The following is a 23,851-nucleotide window of genomic DNA, read 5'->3' as shown; positions in this document are numbered from 1 at the left end:
CTGATGCAACTCAAGCTGTTAATGTTGGAATCATACTGCAATGGCTTGCTTGCTTTAAGTTGGTGACTAAAAGCAGCTGCCATCAACTGGGGAAAAGTTGGGTGCTATATAAATGCAAAGCTTTATTTCCTTTTTTGATATAATTTATTATTGTTACATGTATTAGTCGATGGTGAAAAGTATTGTTTCTTGCACACTATTCAGACAAAGCACACCGTACATAAAGAAGGAAAGAAAGAAGAGATTACAGAATATAATGTTTTAGTCATAACTAGACTGTAGAGAAAGATCAACTTCATGCGAGGTAAGTCCATTCAAAAGACTGATGGCAGCAGGGAAGAAGCTGTTCTTGAGTCATTTGGTATGTGGCCTCAGACGTTTTTATCTTTTTTGATGGAAGAAGATGGAAGAGAGAATGACCGGGATGCATGGGGTCCTTGATGATACTGGTTGCTTTTCCGAGGCAGCAGGAAGTGTCAACAGAGTCAATTGATGGGAGGCTGGTTTGCATGATGGACTGGGCTTCATTCACAATCTTTTGTGGTTTCTTTTGCGGTCTTGGACAAAGCAGGAGCCACACCAAGCTATGACGCAACTAGAAAGGATACATCTGTAAACATTGGTGACAGTTGTAGTTAACGTGCCAAATTTCCTTAGCATCCTGAGAAAGTAAAGGCATTGGTGGGCTTTCTTAACTATAGGGTCCACATGAAGGGACCAGAACTTGTTGGTGATCTGGACACCTAGAAACTTGAAGCTCTCGACCATGTCCACTTAATCCAAATTGATGTAAATAGGAGCATGTCCTCCACTACATTTCCTAAAGTCAATGACTATCTCCTTTGCTTTGTTGACAGTAAAGGAGAGATTATTTTCATCACACCAGTTCACCAGATCCTCTGTCTCTTTTCTGTATTCCGTCTCGTTATTGTTTGAGATCCAATCCACTACAATGGTGTCATCAACAAACTTAAAAATAGAGCTGGAGGAGAATTTGGCCACACAGTTATAGGTTTCTAAGGAGTAACAGTAAGGGGCTAAGGACACAGCCTTGTGGGGTACCAGATGTTCAGGGTGATTGTGGAAGGGATGTTGTTGTCTACCCTTCTTGATTGTGGTCTCTGGGTTAGGAAGTCATGATTCAGTCGGAGAGGGAGGAGCCGAGCCGAGGCCACAGAGTTTGGAGATGAGTTTTGTAGGAATAATAGTGTTGAAGACTATTCAATAAATAGGAGTTTGGCATAGATGTCTTTGTTATCTAAGTGTTCCAGGATTGAGTGTAGGGCCAGGGAGATGATGTCTGCTGTTGACATGTTATGGCGATATGCAAACTGTAGTGGATCCAGGCAATAAGAACATAAGAACATAAGAAATAGGAGCAGGAGTAGGCCATCCAGCCCTTCGAGCCTGCCCCGCCATTCAATAAGATCATGGCTGATCTGTCGCTGCTCAGTTCCACTTTCCCGCCCTCTCCCCATAACCCTTAATCCCCTCTCCTATCAAAAACCCATCAACCCGCGTCTTAAAAATATTTAGCGAGGCAGCCTCCACCACTTCAACGGGCAGAGAATTCCAGAGATTCACCACCCTTTCAGTGAAGAAGTTCCTCCTCAACTCCGTTCTAAATCGCCCCCCTTTTATCTTGAGGCTGTGCCCCCTAGTCCTACTGTCTTTTTTGAGCGGGAAAAGTCTTTCCACCTCTATCCTATCCATCCCATTCATCATCTTATATGTCTCAATGAGATCTCCCCTCATTCTTCTAAACTCTAACGAGTACAAGCCTAGTTTATTCAGCCTCTCCTCATAGCTCAACCCCCTCAACTCCGGTATCAGCCTAGTAAACCTCCTCTGCACTCCCTCCAAGGCCAAAATATCTTTGCGCAGGTGCGGCGCCCAAAACTGCACACAGTACTCCAGCTGCGGCCTCACCAATGCCCTATACAGCTGCAGCAAGACCTCCCTACTTTTATATTCAATCCCCCTCGCTATGAAGGCCAGCATCCCATTCGCCTTCCTGACCACCTGCTGCACCTGCAAGCTGGGTTTTTGCGACTCATGCACAAGGACCAGGAGGTCCCTCTGCACCGTCGCCTGTCGCAGTTTTTCGCCCCGTAAGTAATAGTCCTTCCTACCATTCTTCCTACCAAAGTGGACCACCTCACACTTGCCAACATTAAATTCCATTTGCCATTTCCTGGCCCATTCGCCCAGCCTATCTAGATCCTTCTGTAGACTCTCCACACCCTCCGCACAATTTGCCGTTCCCCCAATCTTGGTGTCATCAGCAAATTTCGACACTCTACACTCGGTTCCCTCCTCCAGATCATCTATATAAATGGTAAAAAGCTGAGGCCCCAGCACCGACCCCTGGGGCACTCCACTAGTCACCATCCGCCAATCCGAATAGCACCCATTGACCCCCACTCTCTGCCTCCTATTTGACAACCAATCCTCTATCCACGCTAACACCCTACCCCCAACTCCATGTCCCTCGATCTTCTGCAATAACCTCGTGAGGTACTTTGTCAAACGCCTTCTGAAAATCTAGAAAGACCACATCCACCGGCTCTCCTCTATCCACCGCCCTAGACACATCCTCATAGAACTCCAGTAAATTTGTCAGACACGACTTCCCTTTAATGAAACCGTGCTGCGTCTGCTCTATCAAGCAATTCCCTTCAAGATGCCTCGCAATTACCTCCTTAATGACAGATTCTAACATTTTACCTACCACAGACGTTAAACTAACCGGCCTATAATTCCCCGCCTTTTGTCTGGCACCCTTCTTAAACAACGGCGTAACATTAGCCGTTTTCCAATCATCCGGCACTTCCCCGGAATCCAGCGACGTTTGGAAAATAACCACCAAGGCATCCACTATCACCTCCGCCATTTCTTTCAGAACCCTCGGATGCATTCCATCCGGTCCTGGGGACTTGTCCACAATCAGCCCCTCCAGTCTGTCGAGCACCGCCTCTCTAGTAACAGTAATGTCATTAAGACCCTCCAGTCCTACCACCTTTCCATCGCTAACACCCAGCAAATTATTCACGTCCTCCTCCGTGAAGACAGAAACAAAAAAGTTATTCAATACCTTAGCCATATCCCCATCCCCTACCACTAGGTCCCCTTTCTCATCCTCTAAAGGACCAATGTTCACCCTAGCCAGCCTCTTCCTTTTTATATATTTATAAAAACTCTTGCTATCCTTTTTTATATTAAGCGCTAGCCCAGCTTCATAGTTTCTCCTACCCTTCTTTATCAACTTCTTTGTCAATCTTTGTTGACATTTAAACCTCTCCCAATCCTCTTCTCGCCCACTACTCTTAGCTACTCTAAATTCCTCCGCTTTTAGTTTAACACTTTCCTTCACCTCCTTCGTTATCCACGGCTTATTACCTCTCCTCCTACGGTCCTTTTTGACCATCGGAATAAATTTCCGCTGAGCACCAAGAAAGATCTCCTTAAAGATCCTCCACTGCTCCTCAACAGACCCTCCCTCCAACGCGCTCCCCCAGTCCACATTCGCCAATTCTTCTCTCATCCTACCGTACTTCCCTCTATTCAAACAAAGGACGCGTGTCCGGGAACCCACTTTCTCCTCCTCCATCTGCACCAGAAACTCCACCATACAATGATCACTCTCCCCAAGAGGATCCTTCACCACAAGGTCCCTAATTCTACCCGCCTCATGACATAGCACCAGATCCAAGATAGCTCGCTCCCTCGTCGGCTCCAACACACACTGTTCGAGGAAACTATCCCGGCAGCATTCCAAGAACTCTTCCTCGAGCCCCTCGCGTCCAACATGGGTCGACCAATCAATATGCAGATTGAAATCCCCCATAACTACGGCCGTCCCATTCCTGCACGCCACACTTATTTGCGCGTTAACAGCCCGCCCCACCTCCAGGTCATTATTCGGAGGCCTATAGATGACACCCACTAGCGTCTTCCTCCCTTTGCTGTTCCTAATCTCCACCCACAACGATTCCACCCTCTGCTCCTTGGCTCCAATATCATCCCTTGCTACCACCATGATGCTATCCTTAATCAGCAGAGCTACGCCCCCCCCTTTTCCCTCCTGCCTATCCTTCCTAAACACTTGATAGCCCTGTACATTCAGCTCCCAGTCCCTGTCACCCTGCAGCCACGTCTCTGTAATGGCCGCCAGATCATATCCATTTGTGTCGATCTGCGCCACCAGCTCATCCACTTTATTCCGAATGCTTCGTGCATTCAGATAAAGTGCTTTCATCCCAGCCTTCACCTGGACCCTATTTGCCGCAACGCCACCAACTATACTCACGCCCCCTACTCCCTCTATTATTGGGACATCCTCGGCCTCTTCCCTTATCTGTACCCTCTCCTTAACTTTAGACCTCGTACCATCACCTACCCTCGCACCCTTCCCCCCCCTAATTAGTTTAAAGCCCTGTCTACAGTCCTCTTTACTCGATTCGCCAGCACTCTGGTCCCAGCACGATTCAGACCAACCCCATCCCGCCCGAACAGGTCCCACCTACCCCAATACTGGTGCCAATGCCCCATAAATTCAAACCCATTCCTCCCACACCAATCCCTGAGCCACCCATTCACTTCCTTAATCCTGTCAACCCTACGCCCGTCTGCACACGGTTCAGGCAGTAGCCCAGAGATAACCACCTTGTCGGTTCTACTTTTTAATTCCATTCCCAGCTTTTCATACTCCCTCCCCAGATCCTCAGTCTGCATTTTGCTTACGTCGCCGGCACCCACATGTACCACAACGACCGGATTCTCACCCTCCCACTCCAGGTTCCTCTGCAATCTGGCAGGCCAAAATTAATTCGTGCCATTACTAACTTTTGAAACACTTCACAATGATGGATTTCAGAGCCATCGGACATTAATCATTAAGGCATGCTGTTTGGTTTTTCTTTGGTACTGGAATGATGATCATTCTCTTGAAGCAAATAGGGGCCTCAGATTGGTGTAAAGAGAGGTTAAAGATGTCTGTGAGTACCCCACCAGCTGGTCTGCACAGGAGCTGGGTGCCCATATGGGTACACCATCCGGGCCTGTCACTTTCTGTGGGTTGACTTTTGAGAAGGCCGCTCTGACGTCTGCGACGATGACTTCAGATTGTCCAAAGCTACTGGGATGGGAGGGTGCGCTCTCACTGACTTCTGCTTAAAATTGGCATAGAATGCATTGAGCTTTTCAGGGAGGAGTGCACTGGTGCCAGTGAAGTTACGTGTCTTCATCTTGTAGCATATTATGTCTTGCAGACCTTCCCATAGTTGGTGGGAGTCCGTGTGGCTAGCCTGGGAGTCCAGCTTGGCCCAGTACTGTGTTTTGGCATCTTTGATGGATCTCCATTAATCATACCTGGATTATAGATCAGGATCCCTGACTTGAATGCCTCAAACCTTGACTTCAGCAAACAGTGGATATACCTGTTCATCCATGTTTTCCATTTGGGAAACACACAGATTTGCTTCTTTGCACAAAGCACTTGCTAATGAAGTCAGTTACTGTGGTGACATACTCAGGTTTGTTGCTGAGTTTTTAAATACTAACCAGTCAACTGACTCAAAGCAGTCCTGTAGAGCATCTGATTCCTCAGACCAACATTGCATGACTTTCTGTAACAGATTCTCCCATTTCAGTTTTTGCTTGTAAGCTAAGAGCAGGAGCACAGCCTTGCAGTTTGATTTGCCAAAGTGTGGGTGGGTGATAGAATGTAGGCATGTTTTATATTTGTGTAGCAGTGGTCTAGAATGATTGGTTTTTATGATATCAGAAATATTCTAACTTGCTCTGCGCTATCCTTCATCTTAGCACAAGAGACTAAATCATGACTGCAGATAAAGCTCCCTTCTATCTATGAAATTTGCTATGAATGTTGCCCCCCTACTTTAATTTTTTACTGTACCTTCCCCGCAATTCTCTGGGAAGTTTTTGCTTTGGGGATTATGGAGGCAGACAGGATAGTAATATTGAAGCCACAATCAAATCAGCCAATGATTTACCAAATGGCAGAGCAAGTTTAAGGAGTGGAATGGCTTACTCTGGCTCCTATTTTTTGTACTTTTGCTTCATGATGCCACTGTGATGCTCAGTAGTACCTACATTTGGGTAATTGTCATTTTTCACTCATAAATATTCAACACTATTCGTCCATTGTACATCTCCAATAACCAAGTAATTCCCTGTACCGATATGACTTATTTCCTGCTGCTGCTGTCCCTAATAGAGATTAATCTATAATCTCTCTCTATAGATTATTCCTTTGCACTGAGCTGTATAGTGTTCTGAGGTGGTGATATTCTGGAAAATATGATCCTGAGACTCCTTATTTTCTGCAGCATTGGAGAGTGCAGTCAATGGTTCTTAAGCACTGAGATCCTGGGTAAACTGGGGATCTATTTTGGCCTCTATCATGATTGTGACATGAAGGAATATCTACGTTATACATTTGTCAGCTGGAATGCTTCATGAAGTCATTTTTTTGTGCTTTTCAAAATAGACAAGCTGACAAGATGGCTGCAGCTGGTTACATGCTGGCTTCCAGAAGTTTTGAATTGAATGAAAGCTACCACTTCAAACTTCTGGAATATCGACTCCTATGGCATAAAAGTTTCAAACCAGGTGACATAATGGCCCAGCAGATAGCCAGCCTGTTCCAGTCAACTTTGAACAAAAACAACCTTTCATAGGTCTAAAGAATCATTGAATCATAGAATCTACAGTGCAGAAATGGTACTAATGGCCAATGTATTAACTGTTCTAACACAATTGTTTCAACAAGAGTCTTGATTAACAACTGAAAACCAGTATCACATGACCGAGGCTTGGGTCAGCTGACTTCCTTTAATCATACAGTCTTTGGATCCTATGGGCAGTAATTGTTTTGACCTTCAATGAAAACAGAACTCTAGTCAGCTCCTGTGTCATATACCATCAAGCCAGTGGCAGCGGAAAGAACTCTGGTTGCCCTCGTCAAAAACACTGCTGGAAACTTGGAGATCGTGCCTCCAAGGCTTACTCACTCTGCGTCATTTCTCCCATCATGGAACTCACACTTTTGGAAACACAAGATAATCCTACAATCATTCAACTTCCCCAAAAAATTCAATTTGATTTCTGATTCTGGACTCTGGACACATGCAAATCCCCAACTTGTATCTTATTGTGGCCGTGCTGAACTCTCTTCCTTTTTATGTGTGTGTGTATATGTGTGTGTGTGTGTGTGTGTGTGTTTGGGCGTGCACGTGTGTGCATGAGTGCCTGCATGTATGTGTGTGTGTGCGCGCGTGTGTGTAGGGTGGGGAAAATACATCACGATTTATGAAGTTGAAAATCAGAAATAAAAAACTCTTAGGGATGGGTACAGGGTGGGGAAATAAGAATGGCTCTCCTGTCCATAATACCTCTATATATGAAATGCACATAACAGGATTCGTTCTCATTTTTTAAAATGATTTTTTATTCACTCATGGGATATGGGTGTTGCTGGCTGGCCAGCATTTGTCGCCCATTCCTAGTTACCCTTGAGAAGGTGGCGGTGAGCCATCTTCTTGAATTGCTGCAGTCTATGTGCCATGGGGTGATCCACAGTGCTGTTAGGGCAGGAATTCCAGGGTTTTAGCCCAGCGACTATGAAGGAACAACAATGTATTTCCAAGTCAGGACATGAGTGGCTTGAAAGGAAACTTGCAGGTGGTGGTGTTCCAATGTACCTGCTGCCCTTGTCCTTGGAAGTCATCGTGAGTTTGGAAGGTGCTGTCTAAGGACCTTTGGTGAATTTCACATACTATGCCTAAGAATGAGACTAGCGTTCGTCTAAGCTCTCACATTAATCAAATTATGTTCTTTTACTCTATTAAAGTATTAATTATAGAAAAAGTCCTGTCCAATTATTTTAAGCTTGAACTTCCTCCAAAACTGAACTTGTGCTGAGGCTGAACTTTACATTCTCTCCTGGCCTCAGTTTGAAATTGATTTCTCTCCCATCTGTTTAAATTTACAAAGCATATTGGTCACAGGGAAAAAAAAAACCAGCCAACCAGAAAGTAGTTTCTATTATTTAACAACTAAAACAAAATTTAAAGGAGATTCAGCTCAACATAGAAAAACAAATCTATGCATATTTAAGTATATATTCATTTAAAATGATATTTTTAATTTTCTTACTAGCTTGAATATTTTGCCAAAAAATTGAGATATAAGCATCACGGTCACTCCTACTTTGTTCATGCTGAAAACCAATTGTGTGTAGGAATTCATGTGCAATTACACCAAAGTGTATACAAGTCGGTATATGCAATGATACTTTCCGTGGAAATGGTGCATATCCCACAGCTGCAAAGCACCTAAGAGAAGGAAAATTTAAGAAAATAAAGTTTCCCACGTTAGAAATTAAAACATATACCAAGTGTGGTACATAAAGAATGCATCTTTACAAGGTATCTTACATTACTCAATTCAAACAATCAAAAGCGCCTTCAAAATAACAAATATAGTGAAGTGCTTCATATGGACATCTATACTATTGTAATTCTACAATTAAATCTTCACCATTTTTTCTTTTTTCTTGGAACTTCAAATGAACATCATGAATCACAACCCTCAAAAGAGGAAGACTCTGCAAGGAACTCAACCCAAATGTGGACATATCCTCACACCATAAATATATTGCAGGAACTAGTGCAGAGGCTGTCATGTGGATAACAGGCTTTGTACCAGGCAGGTTTCACAACATAAATAAGCACGAGCAGATAGTGGGACATCTCAGAATATGTGCTAGAGGTATCCATACTCCTGTGGACATTTGGACATTGCTGGCTAGGCACTTATTGCCATCCTTAACTACCCTTGAGAGGTTATGGTGAGCTGCCTTCTGGAACAGCTGCAGTGCATGTGGTGTAAGCACACGCGCAGTGATGTTAGGGAGTGAGCTCAAGATTTTGAGTCAGCCACAGTGACAGTGACAGATTGGTGAAACAGGTCCAAGTCAGGGTTACATGTGGTTTGGAGGGGAGCTTCAAGGTTGTTGAGTTCCCACCAGTTGTCTGCTCTAGCCCGTATATATTGCAGCAGTTGTAGGTTTGGAAGGTGTGTCTGAAAAGTCTTGATGAGTTCCTGAAGTGTGTCATAGGAGTGAATGTTTGTGGATAGAATGCTAATCAAGTTACTTTGTCCTAGATGGTGTTGAGCTTCTTGAGTGTTATAGGAGCTGTATTCATCCAGCTAAATGGAAAGAATTCTATTACACTTCTGATTTGTGCCTTGTTGGATGGTGCACAGCCTTTGGAAAATCAAGAAGTGAATTACTTGCCATAGAATTTCAAGTCTCTGATCTAACTTTTGTAGTCATGTTGTATATATGGCTAGTCCAATTCAATTTCTGATCAATGATAACATCCTGCATGTTGATGTGTGTCATGTGAGAGAGAGTGGGTGTACATGTGAGGGAGAGAGTGTGCATTTGAGAGAGATCATGGGTAATCATAGAATCTATAGTGCAGAAGGAGGCCATTTGGCCCATCGAGCCTGCACCAACAACAATCCCACCCAGGTCCTACTCCCATAAACCCACATATTAGTGGGGGTCAATGGGTGCTATTCGGATTGGCGGTTGGTGACTAGTGGGGTGCCCCAGGGGTCGGTGCTGGGGCCTCAGCTATTTACCATTTATATAGATGATCTGGAGGAGGGAACCGAGTGCAGGGTGTCGAAATTTGCTGATGACACCAAGATTGGGGGAACGGCAAATTGTGCGGAGGGTGTGGAGAGTCTGCAGAAGGATCTAGATAGGCTGGGCGAATGGGCCAGGAAATGGCAAATGGAATTTAATGTTGGCAAGTGTGAGGTGGTCCACTTTGGTAGGAAAAATGGTAGGAAGGACTATTACTTACGAGGCGAAAAACTGCAGCAGGCGACGGTGCAGAGGGACCTCGGGGTCCTTGTGCATGAGTCGCAAAAACCCAGCTTGCAGGTGCAGCAGGTGGTCAGGAAGGCGAATGGGATGCTGGCCTTCATAGCGAGGGGGATTGAATATAAAAGTAGGGAGGTCTTGCTGCAGCTGTATAGGGCATTGGTGAGGCCGCAGCTGGAGTACTGTGTGCAGTTTTGGGCGCCGCACCTGCGCAAGGATATTTTGGCCTTGGAGGGAGTGCAGAGGAGGTTTACTAGGCTGATACCGGAGTTGAGGGGATTGAGCTATGAGGAGAGGCTGAATAAACTAGGCTTGTACTCATTAGAGTTTAGAAGAATGAGGGGAGATCTCATTGAGACGTATAAGATGATGAATGGGATGGATAGGATAGAGGTGGAGAGACTCTTCCCGCTCAAAAAAGACAGTAGGACTAGGGGGCACAGCCTCAAGATAAAGGGGAGGCGGTTTAGAACGGAGTTGAGGAGGAACTTCTTCACTCAAAGGGTGGTGAATCTCTGGAATTCTCTGCCCGTTGAAGTGGTGGAGGCTGCCTCGCTAAATATTTTTAAGAAGCGGGTTGATGGGTTCTTGATAAGAGAGGGGATTAAGGGTTATGGGGAGAGGGCGGGAAAGTGGAACTGAGCCACGACAGATCAGCCATGATCTTATTGAATGGCGGGGCAGGCTCGAAGGGCTAGATGGCCTACTCCTGCTCCTATTTCTTATTCTCTTATTCTTATTCTTATACCCTCCCAGTCCTCCTGACACTAAGGGGTAATTTATCACGGCCTATTAACCTAACCCTTTGGATATGGGAGGAAACTGGATCACCCAGAGGAAACCCACGCAGACACATGATGCACATGCAAACTCCACACAGACAGTGACCTGGGTCCATGGCGCTGTGAGGCAGCAGTGCTTAATCACTTTGACACTGTGCCACCCCTGACAACATTTCAGAATGTCAAGGGACAAGGGTTGGATTCTCTCATAAAGATGGTCATTGACATTTTTGTGGCTTGAATGTTATTTGCTACTTGTCACTCCAAGCCTGGATATTGTCCAGGTCTTGTCACATTTGGACATGAGCTGCTTCAGTATCTCAGAAATTACTAATGGTGTTGAGAATTGTGCAACCATTGGCAAACATCCCTACCGAATTTTAAGGTATGGAGTGAGGTGAAAGTGAACTTGCGCACCAACTGTGGGAGAGACCTCATCCAGAGTGAAACGCAGCCAAATTCCTGATAGTCCCACAGTATCAGGACTATCAGGAATTTGGAACTGCATTGGAATTGAATTGATAAGTGTTTTTATTTTTGTAAATTCAGTAGTCTCATTGAAAGGTCAGTAAGGAGCTGACCCAATTAGCTGAGTGAGACACACAGGCAGAGTGAATGAGTGGCTATCAGGAATTTGGATCTAAGTGGGAATTTGTTGCACAGAGGAAAAAGGCACCTTTTGATTTTTCTCCTTGCTTTCTAACTGTTAAATCCTAAGAGTGGTTTTGCCTGCTGCAGTACAAGAGGACAAAAGGAAAAGAGCTAATTTTAAATGTAGTGGACAAGGTCAAATAAATATTTATAGTTTTATCAGTTATAATTTCAGAGGTCGATTTTGTAGCTCATAGTTTATATGGGTTATATTTGGTAGTATGAGGAGCAGGAAAGACTTTGATATAATCTGATTTCAAGCATCTTCCAAGACTTTAATTTAAAGAGGGAAGGTCATAACGGGAGAGCTTCAAGCCATAAAATGCTCTTTGTTCTCCATGTGGGAGATTGGGAACATTTCCAGTGCTGGAAGCCAACATGCTTGCAGGAAGTGTCTCCAGTTGCAGCTCCTGGAAGCCCATGTTTCGGAGCTGGAATGATGCTAGGGTCACTGTGGAGCATCCATGAGGTGAAAGATATTGTGGATAGCAGATATAGAGAGGTGGTCACACAACAGGCTATGATTCCCCAAGCAGGAAGGGAATGGGATGACCATTGGGCAGAGCAAGAGGGCAATGCAGGCAGTGCTGGAATTCTCTGTGGCTGTTCCCTTGAAAAACAGATATACCAATTTGGATACTGTTGCGGGGAATGGCTTCTCAGGGGAAGGCCAAATTTGTTGCACCATTGTTGGTTCTATTGCTGAGGGGAGAAGTAAAAAGTAAGTTATAGGTGATTCAATTGTAACAGAGGAAAATAGGTGTTCCTGTGCCTGCAATTGAGTCTCCATGATGGTACGTTGTCTGCCTGATGCTAGGATCAAGGATGTCTCAGAGCAGTAGCAGGACATTCTTTAAGGGAAAGGTGAACAGCCAGTGGTCATGGTACTCATTGGTACAAACAACATAGGTTAAGAAAAGGGATGAGGCCCTAAAATCAGAATATAGGGAGCTAGGAAGCAAACTGAAAAGTAGGACCTCAAAGGTAGTGATTTTAGGATTACTACCTGCGCCACATGCTAGTCAGAATAGAAACAGCAGGATATATATAGGATGAATAAGATGGTGTGAGGAGAGGGTTTTCAGATTCCTGAAGCTTGGGAGGAGACAGATGTAGTGCAAAATGAATACACTACACCTGGAGCGGAACCGGGACTGATCCCCTTTGGGGGAGGGGGAGGGAGGTGTGTGGGGCAGGAGCTACTTGCTACAGTGGTTGGGGAGAGTTTAAACTAATATGACAGGGGGATGGGAACCGATGTAAGGATTCAGAGTAGGGAGAATCAACAACAAGAGAAAAAGATGACAAGGAGAATAAGTGATAGAAATGTCAAAGGCCAGAGTCAGATAAGGAAGCAGCCAGCACAATTAAGGACCCCACACACCCGCACATTCTCTCTTCTACCTTCTTCCATCGGGAAAAAGATACGAAAGTCTGAGGTTATGAAACAACCAACTCAGGACAGCTTCTTCCCTGCTGCCATCAGATTTCTGAGAGACCAGCCTTGCATTAAGGGCTCGATTTTACCAATTTGATTCTAAGCGCTGAATCTGGGCACAATTCAGATGCAGCTTGGAAAACTGCTCTCAGGCGCCTCCATTTGCACTTACCTTGGAAAAAAAATCGCGGGTCTGAATCGAGCTGTGGGCAGGACTTATTATGCCCAAAATGCTGCTGTTCCGATCAGAGCTTTGAACTGCGTATGCACAATGAAAAAAATTTGAAAATGCGCCCTTGACACATTGTTTCCAGCCGTAAAAAGTGGATAAAGCAGCTTGGGAGCGAAAAGCGGGAGCAACGGCCTTCAGACATCACCCCATCTCCACAACATAGCTGTCCCCATTATCCACCCACTCCCCTCTCGTTACCCAGACTGATCGCAACCCCTTCCCCCCACTGTTCGCCCGCAGAGTGGCAGCAGTCCCCCCCATCCCCCCTCCACCAGAGATCCATCGGGCCTCCCTCCTCCCTCTCCCCCACTACAGAATGATTTGGCCTCCCTCCTTCTCCCCCCTTCACCAGAGAATGATCCGGCCTCCACCTACCCCCCCTCCCCCCCCCCACCACCACCACCACCAGAGAATGATTGGCCTCCCTCTTCCCTCCCCCCAACCAGAGAATGATCTGATCCACCTCCTCCTGGTGAAGCTACCAAACAGAACTACTTGCACGCCAATGATATAAACTGCACATGATAGACAGAGCTAAGCAATCCCACAACCAAAAGACCAGATCTAAGCTCTGTAGTTCTGCCACATCCAGTCATGGCAGTGGTGGGCATTTAAACAACTCACTGGAGAAGGAGGTTCCACAAATATCTCCATGCTCAGTGATGGAGCAGCACAGCACATCAGTGCAAAAGACTGATGTATTCACAACAATGTTCAGCCATAATACTGAGTGGATGATTCATCTCAGCCTCCTCCAGTTGTCCCCAGCATTACAGATGCCAGTCTCTAGCCAATTTGATTCATTCCACATGATATCAAGATATGGTTGGAGGCACTGGATAATGTAAAGATAATGGGCCCTGACAACATTCCAGCAATAGTATTGCAGGCATGTTCTCTAGAGCTTGCTGCTCACCTAGCCAACCTCGTCCAATACATATACAACACAGGCATCTACCCAACAATGTGGAAAGTTGTCCAGGTATATCCTGTACATAAAGCAGGACAATTCCAACCTGGCCAATTACTGCCCCAGCAGTCCGCTCTCAATCATCAGTAAAGTGATGGAAGATGTCATCAACAGTGCTATCAAGCAGCACCTGCTCAGCAATAACCTGCACAGTGTTGCCCAGTTTGGGTTTTGCCAGGGTCACTCAGCTCCTGACATCATTACAGCCTTTTGTCAAACATGGATCAAAAGGCTGAATTCCAGGGGTGAGGTGAGAGTGATAACCCTTGATACCAAGGCTGCATTTGACAAAATATGGCATCAAGCAGCCCTAGCAAATCTGGACTCAATGGGTATTGGGGGCATTCTCTCTGCTGGTTGGAGTCATATCTGGCACAAAGGAAGAGGATTGTGGTTGTGGAGGGTCAGTTATCTCAGCTCAGGACATCTCTGCAGGAATCCCTCAGGTACTGTCCTAGGACAATCATCATCAGCTGCTTCATCAATGCTTTTGCTCCATCATAATGTTAGAAATGGGAATGGTTACTGATTGTTTAGCATTATTCATGACTCCTCAGATACTGAAGCAGCCCAGCAAGACCTCGACAATATCCAGGCTTGGGTTAACAAGTGGCAAGTAAGCCAGGCAATGACCACCACCAATAAGAGACAACCTAACCCCTTGACATTCAGTGGTTTTACCATCACTGAATCCTCCACTGTTAATATCCTTAAGGTTACCATTGACCAGAAACTCAACTAGACTTGCCACATGAATACAGTGGCTACAAGAACTGGTCAGAGACTCGGAATACTGCAATACGTAACTCATCTCTTAGCCCCCCAAAACCTGTCTACAAGACCCAAGCCAGGAAGGTGATGGAATACTCCCACTCACCTGGATGGGTGCTGCTCCAACAGCACTTCAGAAGCTCGACACTCTCCAGGACAAAGCAGCCTACTTGATTGACACCAAATCCACAAACATTCACTCCCTCCATTACCGATGGTCAGTGTATTAGCCACATGTCACAGTGGCACAGTGGTTAGCACTATTACTTCACAGCACCAGGGACCCGGGTTTGATTCCCGGCTTGGGTCATTGTCTGTGTGGAATTTGCACATTCTCCCCATGTCTGTGTGGGTTTCCTCCGAGTGCTCTGGCTTCTTCCTACAATCTGAAAGACATGCTGGTTAAGTGTAGTGACCCGAGCAGGTACTGGTGTGTAGCGACTAGGGGAATTTCACAGTAATTTCATTACAGTGTTAATATCAGCCTTATTTGTGATTAATAAATAAATAACCTTTAACCTTTTATTCTTTTAATAAGATGTACTGCAGAAATTCACCAAAGACTCTCAGATAGCACCTTCGAAACCCACGATTACTGCCATTTAGGGACATAGGAATTAGGAGCCAGAGTAGGAAATTCAGTCTTTGAGCCCGCTCTGCCATTCTACATGATCATGACAGATCTCCATCTCATCCTAACTCCACATTCCTGCCCCATAGTACTTTACCCCACTTTTGGTCAAATAATTATTCTTTCTTGATTCCATTGATTCTGCACCCACTGCACTCTAGGGCAGTGAGATCCAAAGATTCACAACCTTCCATCGAGGTAATTTCTCCTTATCTCTGTTTTGAGCCGCCTCCTCTTACTCCAGAACAATGACCTCTTTTTCTAAACTGTTCAGAAGGGGAATATTTGGTTAAAATTTACTTTATCAATCCCATTCAGCATTTTATACCTCAATCAAACCCCCCTCATTCTTTTGTACTCCTGTGAGTACAAGCCCAAGCTATTCAACTGCTTCTCATACGACATCTACTTCAAAACTGGAATCAATCTAGTGAACCTCTTCTGAACTACCTCCAGTGCCACCACATCCTTCCCCAAAGAAGGTGATCAAAACTGAACATGCTATTCCAAGTGTGCTCTCATCAATGCCTATACAATTGTAACAATACTTCTCTACTTTTTTACTCTAGACCCTTTGCAATAAATGCCAAGATTCTGTTTGACTTCTTTATAACATTTTGTACCTGCAAACGCACTTCTGAGACTCATGCACAAGGATACCCAGATCCAACTGCATAGGAGTCCTTTGAATCTGTTTTCCATTCAAATAGTAGTTTGCCCTTTTATTTTTCCAACCAAAATGAATAACCTTGCATTCATCCACATTAAACTCCATCTGCCAGATTCTGCCCCTTTCCCCCAGCCTGCCAATATCCATTTGTAAACGTTTTATCTCTTCATCACAGCCTGTTTTCCCACCCATTTTTGTTTCATCAGCAGACTTTGCTGTGTTACAGTCTGTCCCTGTTTGCTGATCATTGATACAGATTGTAAATAATTGCAGTCCGAGAACAGAACCCTGCGGGACCCCACAAGTTGCAGACTGCCAACTGGAAAAGGATCAATTTATCTGCTTTCTAACAGTCAGCCAATCCTCAATCCAAACCATGACTCTAACCCCAACCCTTGCAACCTAATCTTCTGGATAAGCCTCTTGTGTGGCACCTTTTTGAATGCCCTCTGGAAGTCCAGATGGATCACATTCACATGATCTCCATTGTCTACCTTGCTGGTTACTTCCTCAAAGACCTTTAGCAGGTTCGTCAAACAAGATTTGCCCTTCACAATACACTGCTTACACTGGTGAATTGAACTTTGCTTTTCCAGATGCTTATTGACTTCCTCCTTAATGAATGACTCCAGCAGCTTTCCTACCTCAGAGATCAAGCTATCTGGTTTTTTCCACTTTTAGCCTCTCCCCTTCCTTGAATAAAGGTGTCACATTAGTAGGTTTCCAGTCCACTGGTATCTTTTCGGAGTATCTTTAGAAGGACAAAGGCAACTGATTCATGGAAATAACACCACCTGCAAGTTCCCCTTCAAATCACTGACTATCATGACATGGAAATATGTCACCATCCCTTCGAGTTCGCTGGGTCAAAATCCTGGAATTCGCTCTCTAACAGCATTATGGGTCAACCCAAAGCACGTGAACTACAGTGTTTCAACATGGCAGCACACTACCACCATCTTCTCAAGGCAACTAGGGATGGGCAATAAGTGCTGGCCAGCCAGCGACGTCATGTCCCATGAATGAATAAAAATGATTAAAACTCTCACAGTTCAGGTAATGCTGGGCCTTATTCACAATGCTCTGCTAGTTTTCTTAACCATATCAAGATTTCTGTCACTGGCTCCCTGCAAACTTACTTGTTATATTGACCCTGTGCAGTTGCAAGATAACAAATAGTTTAGAGTCATAATGATACGTCACCATTTCCACTAATTCATTCAAGATTTGGAATTTGATGTTGCTGGATTCATCAGACTTTTTATAACACTGAAAGTTGCAGCCTTACATGACATCATTAGGGTGACCTTTTGCCAGTTATCTCCTTCTAATTTGTTAACCTAGAAGAAGTAACTAGTTCATTCTCTTAGCATACTGTGGCCACTCCTCAACACTTGTGTCATATGGCCCCAGTTTCCCAAAAAGCAGCATTGTAAATCTTTATGGTATAGGCTTATCAGTTTCCATTGAGCAGGGTTACTGAAATATTCCATTTGTCTCATCACCAGTATAATAACTCAGGAGTGAGCTGTAAAGGAACGGTACTTTATTGCACAAAATAAAACCACAAGCCTTTGGTGAACACATACAATTACCAACAGGGATGTTACAATAAAGGACCACTCCTTTATAAAGGGCACAGGATACAAGTTTCACCCAGTAAGGTAATTACCAATCACTCCGGAACTCCTATTCTGAGTCCTACTGGGAGGTCAATCAGGGACTCCCCTGTAGGTCCTGGGGGTTATCACAGTGTATTTTAGTTCATCTTTGTTGTTTTTTAAAAATATTTTGTTTGACATTCTTCTACTGTCTCATGTGGCTGTGGTCAGTAGCTGCCTTCCACGTACCTCCGGAAAAAGTAGGAGTTAGGATCTATCAAGCTGATGTTACTACTGGGCTTGACTGTCCAGTAATAATACCATTTGAGATTATAATGAGTGGGGGCTTGACAAGGATCTAAGGTGGGACTTTTTTTGGGATTGGATATTTTGAACATAGGTGGTGTCTGTTAATCCAATAAAATGAGTACAAAGAAGTACTGAATGAGTGGACATAGGAATTGGGATGAGGTTTATTTTACTGATTGGAATCCAAAATGGCTTTGGAGGTTGCTCAGGCTTTTATAAAGATGGAAGATGTAATCCTAACTAGTTTAAAACAAGTAACCAAAGCTCAGTTAAGGAAAATGGTAAATAAATTGCAGTTAGAATTACCTGTAGAGGTGAGGAAAATAGACACAGTTGAGGTAATAGTCCAATTTGAACTTGAATTGATACCAATTGATATTGTTCTCAAAGTGATGATTCAGTCAAATTGGCTAAAATTGAGTTGCAAATAAAGAAAAACTTGAATTACAGGTGAAAGTAAAAAGAAAAAGGAAGAAAAGGCAAACAAAGATCGCATTTTGGAGCAAGTAGGAAGGCAGGAGCGAGACACGGATAAAGAATGAGAAGAAAAAGAAAAGGAATGGATATTTGACATGTGAAACCTTGACGTGCAAAGGAACAGTTAGCCAAGCAGGAAACGGAGATGAATAAAGAAAGGGATTATCAGCTTTGAAGGCAGGAATTTAAAGCATGTGTCGCCAGATAATGGGGAAGAACTTACTTTCAAATCAGAGTCCAGTGCGGGATTTTTAAATTCATAAAAGTCTTCCCAAAGTTTGAGGAAAAGAATGTAGAGGCATTTTTTGTTTTATTTGAAAAAGTAGATTATCAAGTGAAATGAACAAAAGAAATTTGAACATTGCTTTTACAGTGTAGGTTAAGAAGTACAGATATATGCAAGGCTGTCAGAAGGGGTATCATGGATTATGAAAAGATTAAAGGGCATATAATTAGGTCCCTAAGGCATACAGGCAGAAATTTCAAAATGTAAGGAAGCAGCCTGGGCAGACCTATACTGAATTCAAGAGATTAAAGGAAAATACTCTGGCAGTTGGATATAGGCATTAAAGGTAGGATCAACTCATGAAGTTCTTAGAGAATATTCTTGGAAGAATTTAAAGATTTGCTTTGTTCTATAATTGAATTCATGTTGAAAACCAGATGTTTAAAATTGCAAGACAGGCAATGGAGATGGATGACGATTATGAGTTGATCCATAGATCCATACCTTTTATCCATCACCCCCATAAACCTGATAAGGATTAAAGGTGGGAGGAGAAAGAGGCTTGGGAAGAGAAGGGATAGTTAGGCATGGTCAAGAGGTTTAGTCAGAGATCCTGGGTACCAGCAACTTTAGGCACTCTTAGACAACTTGAGTACAAACAGCACTAAACACCCTGCATGATCAAATATGAGGCCTTATTGGAGAACCACCTCAGAGTTGTCCTGCAAGTGTTTCTGAAGTTACAGAAAAACAACTTAGCAATTATAGTCAATTACAGCAAATCAGAAACAAGCAATTTTTCTAATCCTTTATTTGCATACATATTCACCAATTAAATCCTGGCTTTTCGCCCTTTCTCATTCGGTGAAAAACTGACTTCTTCTAATCCTTTTTTGCATAGCATATCCCCATATCTTGCCTTTGGTATTTGTTAAGGAAAAATCTGGTCTTGCTCACCCTCTGGTGAAGGTCGAAAAGCAGAATGTTATGGGGCCTACACAGATGAAGATTAGCCTGTTCATGCTGAAAGAACAAATTCTGACTCCTTTGAAAGCCTGCAAACTGATAAACATTTTCTACTAGCTGTTACAGAGAAGGCATGAAACTTTAATTTGAACAGTTTAACTTCTTCACAATTTAGCATCCAAGCTATGAAACTTCAATCTGTGCATTTTAACCTTAACCACAATTTCACCTTGAACCAGAAAATGCTGAAGGTAAAAGTAATATTCAAAGACTAAGTGTTTCCACTATAAAAAAATGGGACTTAACCTGGCTGGAAACGAGATGTACGGCCAGCTGGAGTAATAGCAACACCTAAAAGATTTGTAGAAAATGAAGCACTAGATAAGGAAATGGTTGTCAAGGCTGTACCGATTGTAGAAGTGGATTGTGTTCTTCTGAACCTACAGGGAAGGAAGATAGCTGTGGCAATGCAGAGGAGCATGCAACACGGTGATTGAGCATGAGTCTGAGAGTGCAGAGCAATGGTTGAGCATGAGACTAAGCTCATGCTCTGTGGAGGTGGACTACAGGCCCACTCATGAAGCAGTGGTTGGAAATCAATGGTTGAATCCTATAGTTGAACCTAGGATGTTGAGGAATAAGATGGTTTTTGCCATCCTCCCTTGTATAAATTTTGGTTTGAATAAACAATTTTGTTATTTTCACCTGCCGAGTAGTTGTTGAGACTTGCAATTGTTACATTGGCAATGAGGTAAATTGGGACTACAGTCACCTGGAACTGCAAAGTTCCTTTTTAAAAAATAAAACATCTCTGCAGCTACAGCAAGGAAAAATAATGACACTTTTTGGGAAAGTTGATTCTTTTGACCCAGAGATTGAACACTGGGTTCAGTGTGTTGAAAGACACTACTATTTCTACACTTCGAATGAAATTATAGGAGAGAAACAAGAAGTCATTCTGCTTATTATAATCTCATTAGAAATTTAACATTCCCAGAAACTCTGGATACTAATTCTTTTCACTGGTTAATAATATTGGTAAAAGATCTATCATCATGCATTGTTTTAAATTTAACTCTATTGTAAAGGACTGGGGAAGACGATTGCGACAGCAAGACTAAAAAAATTGTCAGAGCCATGCGACTCTGGGCCAGCGTTAAGTGTCGGTCTTCACAGTGGAAGATGCAAATAACATACCAAAAATTGATGACAAGATGGCTATGGCAGGAGAGAATATAGAAATGATCGTTATCACTAAAGAAGTGGTGTTAAGTCAGCTAATGGGGCTAAAAGTAGACAAGTCTTCTGACTCTGATGGAATGCATCCCAGGGTACGAAAAGAGATGGCGGGGGAAATAGCAGATGCACTCCTGGTAATTTACCAAAATTCGCTGGACTCTGGGGCAGTTCCAGCAGATTGGAAAACAGCAAATGTGATGTCATTGTTTAAAAAAAGCAAGGAGACGTAAGGCAGATAACTATAGGCCAGATAGCTTAACTTCTATAGTAGGGAAAATGTTTGAATCTATCATCAAGGAAGAAATAGTGAGACATCTGCTGGGCAATTCTCCCATCCCGATGCAAGGGGTGGTCAGCCTGGGGGGGTATGCCTCCTGTGTGGCAGGGGTTTGGGGGGAGGTGGTCTGCCGAGGTGGGACAGTGGGGTGGCTGGAGACCAGAGTATTTCGGGACTGGGGTGTTGGTCGGAGCTGGTCCGGGAGTGCCCATGGCAGGTGCGATCGGGTTTACCAGGGTGTTGCCTGGTATGGAGGGTCTTAGCTATGAGGAGAGATTGGGTAGATTTGGGTTGCTGTCCCTGGAAAGACGGAGGATGGGGGGGGAGGGGGGCAACCTAATAGAGGTGTATAAAATTATGAAGGGCATAGATAGGGTGAACAGTGGGAAACTTTTTCCCAGGTCGGAGGTGACGAACACGAGGGGTCACAGGTTCAAGGTGAGGGGGGCAAGGTTTAACGCAATGCCAGAGGGATGTATTTTACAGAGGGTGGTGGGGGCTTGGAATGCACTGTCAAGCAAGTTGGTAGAGGCGGACATGCTGGGATCATTTAAGACTTATCTGGATAGCCACATGAACAGACTGGGAATGGAGGAATACAAACAAATAGTCTAGTTGGAAGTGTGAGCGGCGCAGGCTTGGAGGGCCGAAGGGCCTGTTTCCTGTGCTGTATTGTTCTTTGTTCTTTGACTTGGGGGGTGTGGCATTTGGAGGGGTAGCACTGCAGCGGTCATGGGCTGACCAGCAATTGGGAGGATGACCGATAGGGGCCACTGTGCATGTGCAAAGACCTGGAGCTGTCAGCTTCTGGCGTGAATATGCTCTGCCCCCTGAGCTTTTTATGAGCTTCACGATTGTGACCTCTGCATTGCACAGAGTGTGGGAGATTCGTGTGTGAACTCCCACTGGAAAAAACAATTGTGTTTTCCCATAAATTCAGCACTTAGAACTTTTTTGGGAGAATCACCCTTCGGATAGAAATTGTACCATTGAGAAGACACAGCACGAGAAAGGCAGGTCATGTTTAACTAATTTAGTGGAATTCTTTGAGGACATTCCGAGGGCAGTGGACAACAAGGAATCAACTGGTAGATATGGTGAATCTAGATTTCCAGAAGGTATTCCACAAGGTGTCACACAAAAGTCTGCTGCATAAGGTAAAGGTGCATGGCGTTATGGATAATATATTAGCATGGATAGAGGGTTGGTTAACTAACAGAAAGCAAAGAGTATGGATAAATGGGTGTTTTTCTGGTTGGTGATCTGTGACTAATGGTGTGTCTCAGGAATCAGTGTTGGGACCACAATTGTTTACAATTCACACAGATGATTTGGAGTTGGGGACCAAGTGTAGTGTGTCAAAGTTCACAGACAACACTATGATGAGTGGTAGACCAAAGTGTGTAGAAGGTCTGCAAAGGGATATAGATAGTTTGAGTGGGAGATGGAGTACAATGTTGGTAAATATGAGGTCATCCACTTTGGTAAGAATAACAAAAAAATGGACTATTATTTAAATGGTAAAAAATTGCAGCATATTGCTGTGCACGAATCACAAAATGTTGGGTTTGCAGGTGCAGCAGGTAATTAAGAAGACAAATGCAATTTTATCCTTCCTTGCTAGAGGGACGGAGTTTAGAAACAGGGAGGTTATGTTTCAGCTGTATAAGATGCTGGTGAGGCCACACCTGGAGTACTGTGGAGTACTCCAGGGCCACAGCAATGTGGTTGACTCTCAACCGTCCTCTGGCAACTAGGGATGGACAATAAACGCTAGTCAGCTAGTGACACCCATGTCTCATCAATGAATAAAAAAAAACTCCTACTGGTCACCCTCTCCTCTCCTCCCCTCCTGACCTGGGGCACCCACCCACCTCCGTGCCCCATCTCTCATCCTCTTTCCTGTGCTTCTTGCTGCTCCCTCTCTGCAACCACCACGTGGGGAGAGAAATCCTGATCCACCCACCTTCTCTCTCCCTCTGCACATCCTACCACCTGAGCAGAGATTCCCTATTCCATTTATTCTCCCCTTCCTCTCAAACCCACTGTCTAGGGAGAGCAATATAGCTCCATGCGCTCCCCCCACCCTACAATCACATAAAGCGGAAAACTTGAGTGGGTGTAACCCCACCCAACATAGTGGCAAGACCATCATCATCAGTGGCGGGGCCCTCCAGGCTCACCTATGCAGAAGTGGCGGCTTCCCAAGCTCTTACTGCTCCCAAGGCCCCATCACTATTTTGGCTGTTTGTTTAAATGTTACACCCACCTCAACATGACAATAGAGGACTGTGCAAAGGCAATGGCCGAGGTTGCTGGCTCCTAGGCTATTGTGACAGCCTCAAAAATGTACAGTAAAGCCATCTTCTTTCTGAAGGCCAAGCGGGCAGTCCAGTTCATCCTCAAAGGGGCTCATGGTGGGCAGGACTTCCCAGTGATGCCCAAAGGATAATCATTTCTAGTGTCTTGATCTTCATCACTATGGAGCTACCCCCCCCACACCTCCATCAACTTGGGGAGGTGACCCCTATCCTGGTCAGCCTGAAAATTGCCTCCCTCAGGGATATATACTCCTGGCACCAAGTGTTCATCTGCCTGGCCTGGGAGGAGTGCCTGGAGGGGGTTTTGTCATTCCCCATGAAGGCGTAAATCACATCTTTTGGTCCGCAGATGGTATGCGCTGCCATGC

At 44.4% G+C, this 23,851-nt stretch overlaps 1 protein-coding gene across 1 annotated transcript in view; it reads right to left on the bottom strand.

Moving 5' to 3' along the window:
* LOC145344338 (astacin-like metalloendopeptidase) overlaps positions 1–23,851 on the bottom strand; it is a 346,104-nt gene that overhangs the window by 234,684 nt on the left and 87,569 nt on the right. Inside the window, 1 exon segment of the mRNA XM_080191468.1 lies at positions 8,179–8,357. Coding sequence (XP_080047594.1) covers positions 8,179–8,357 — 179 coding nt within the window.

Source organism: Carcharhinus amblyrhynchos, chromosome 6, assembly GCF_965287045.1.
Source record: "Carcharhinus amblyrhynchos chromosome 6, sCarAmb.v2.hapA, whole genome shotgun sequence".
Lineage (NCBI taxonomy): Eukaryota > Metazoa > Chordata > Chondrichthyes > Carcharhiniformes > Carcharhinidae > Carcharhinus > Carcharhinus amblyrhynchos.
This window is presented reverse-complemented; position numbering and strand designations above follow the sequence as displayed.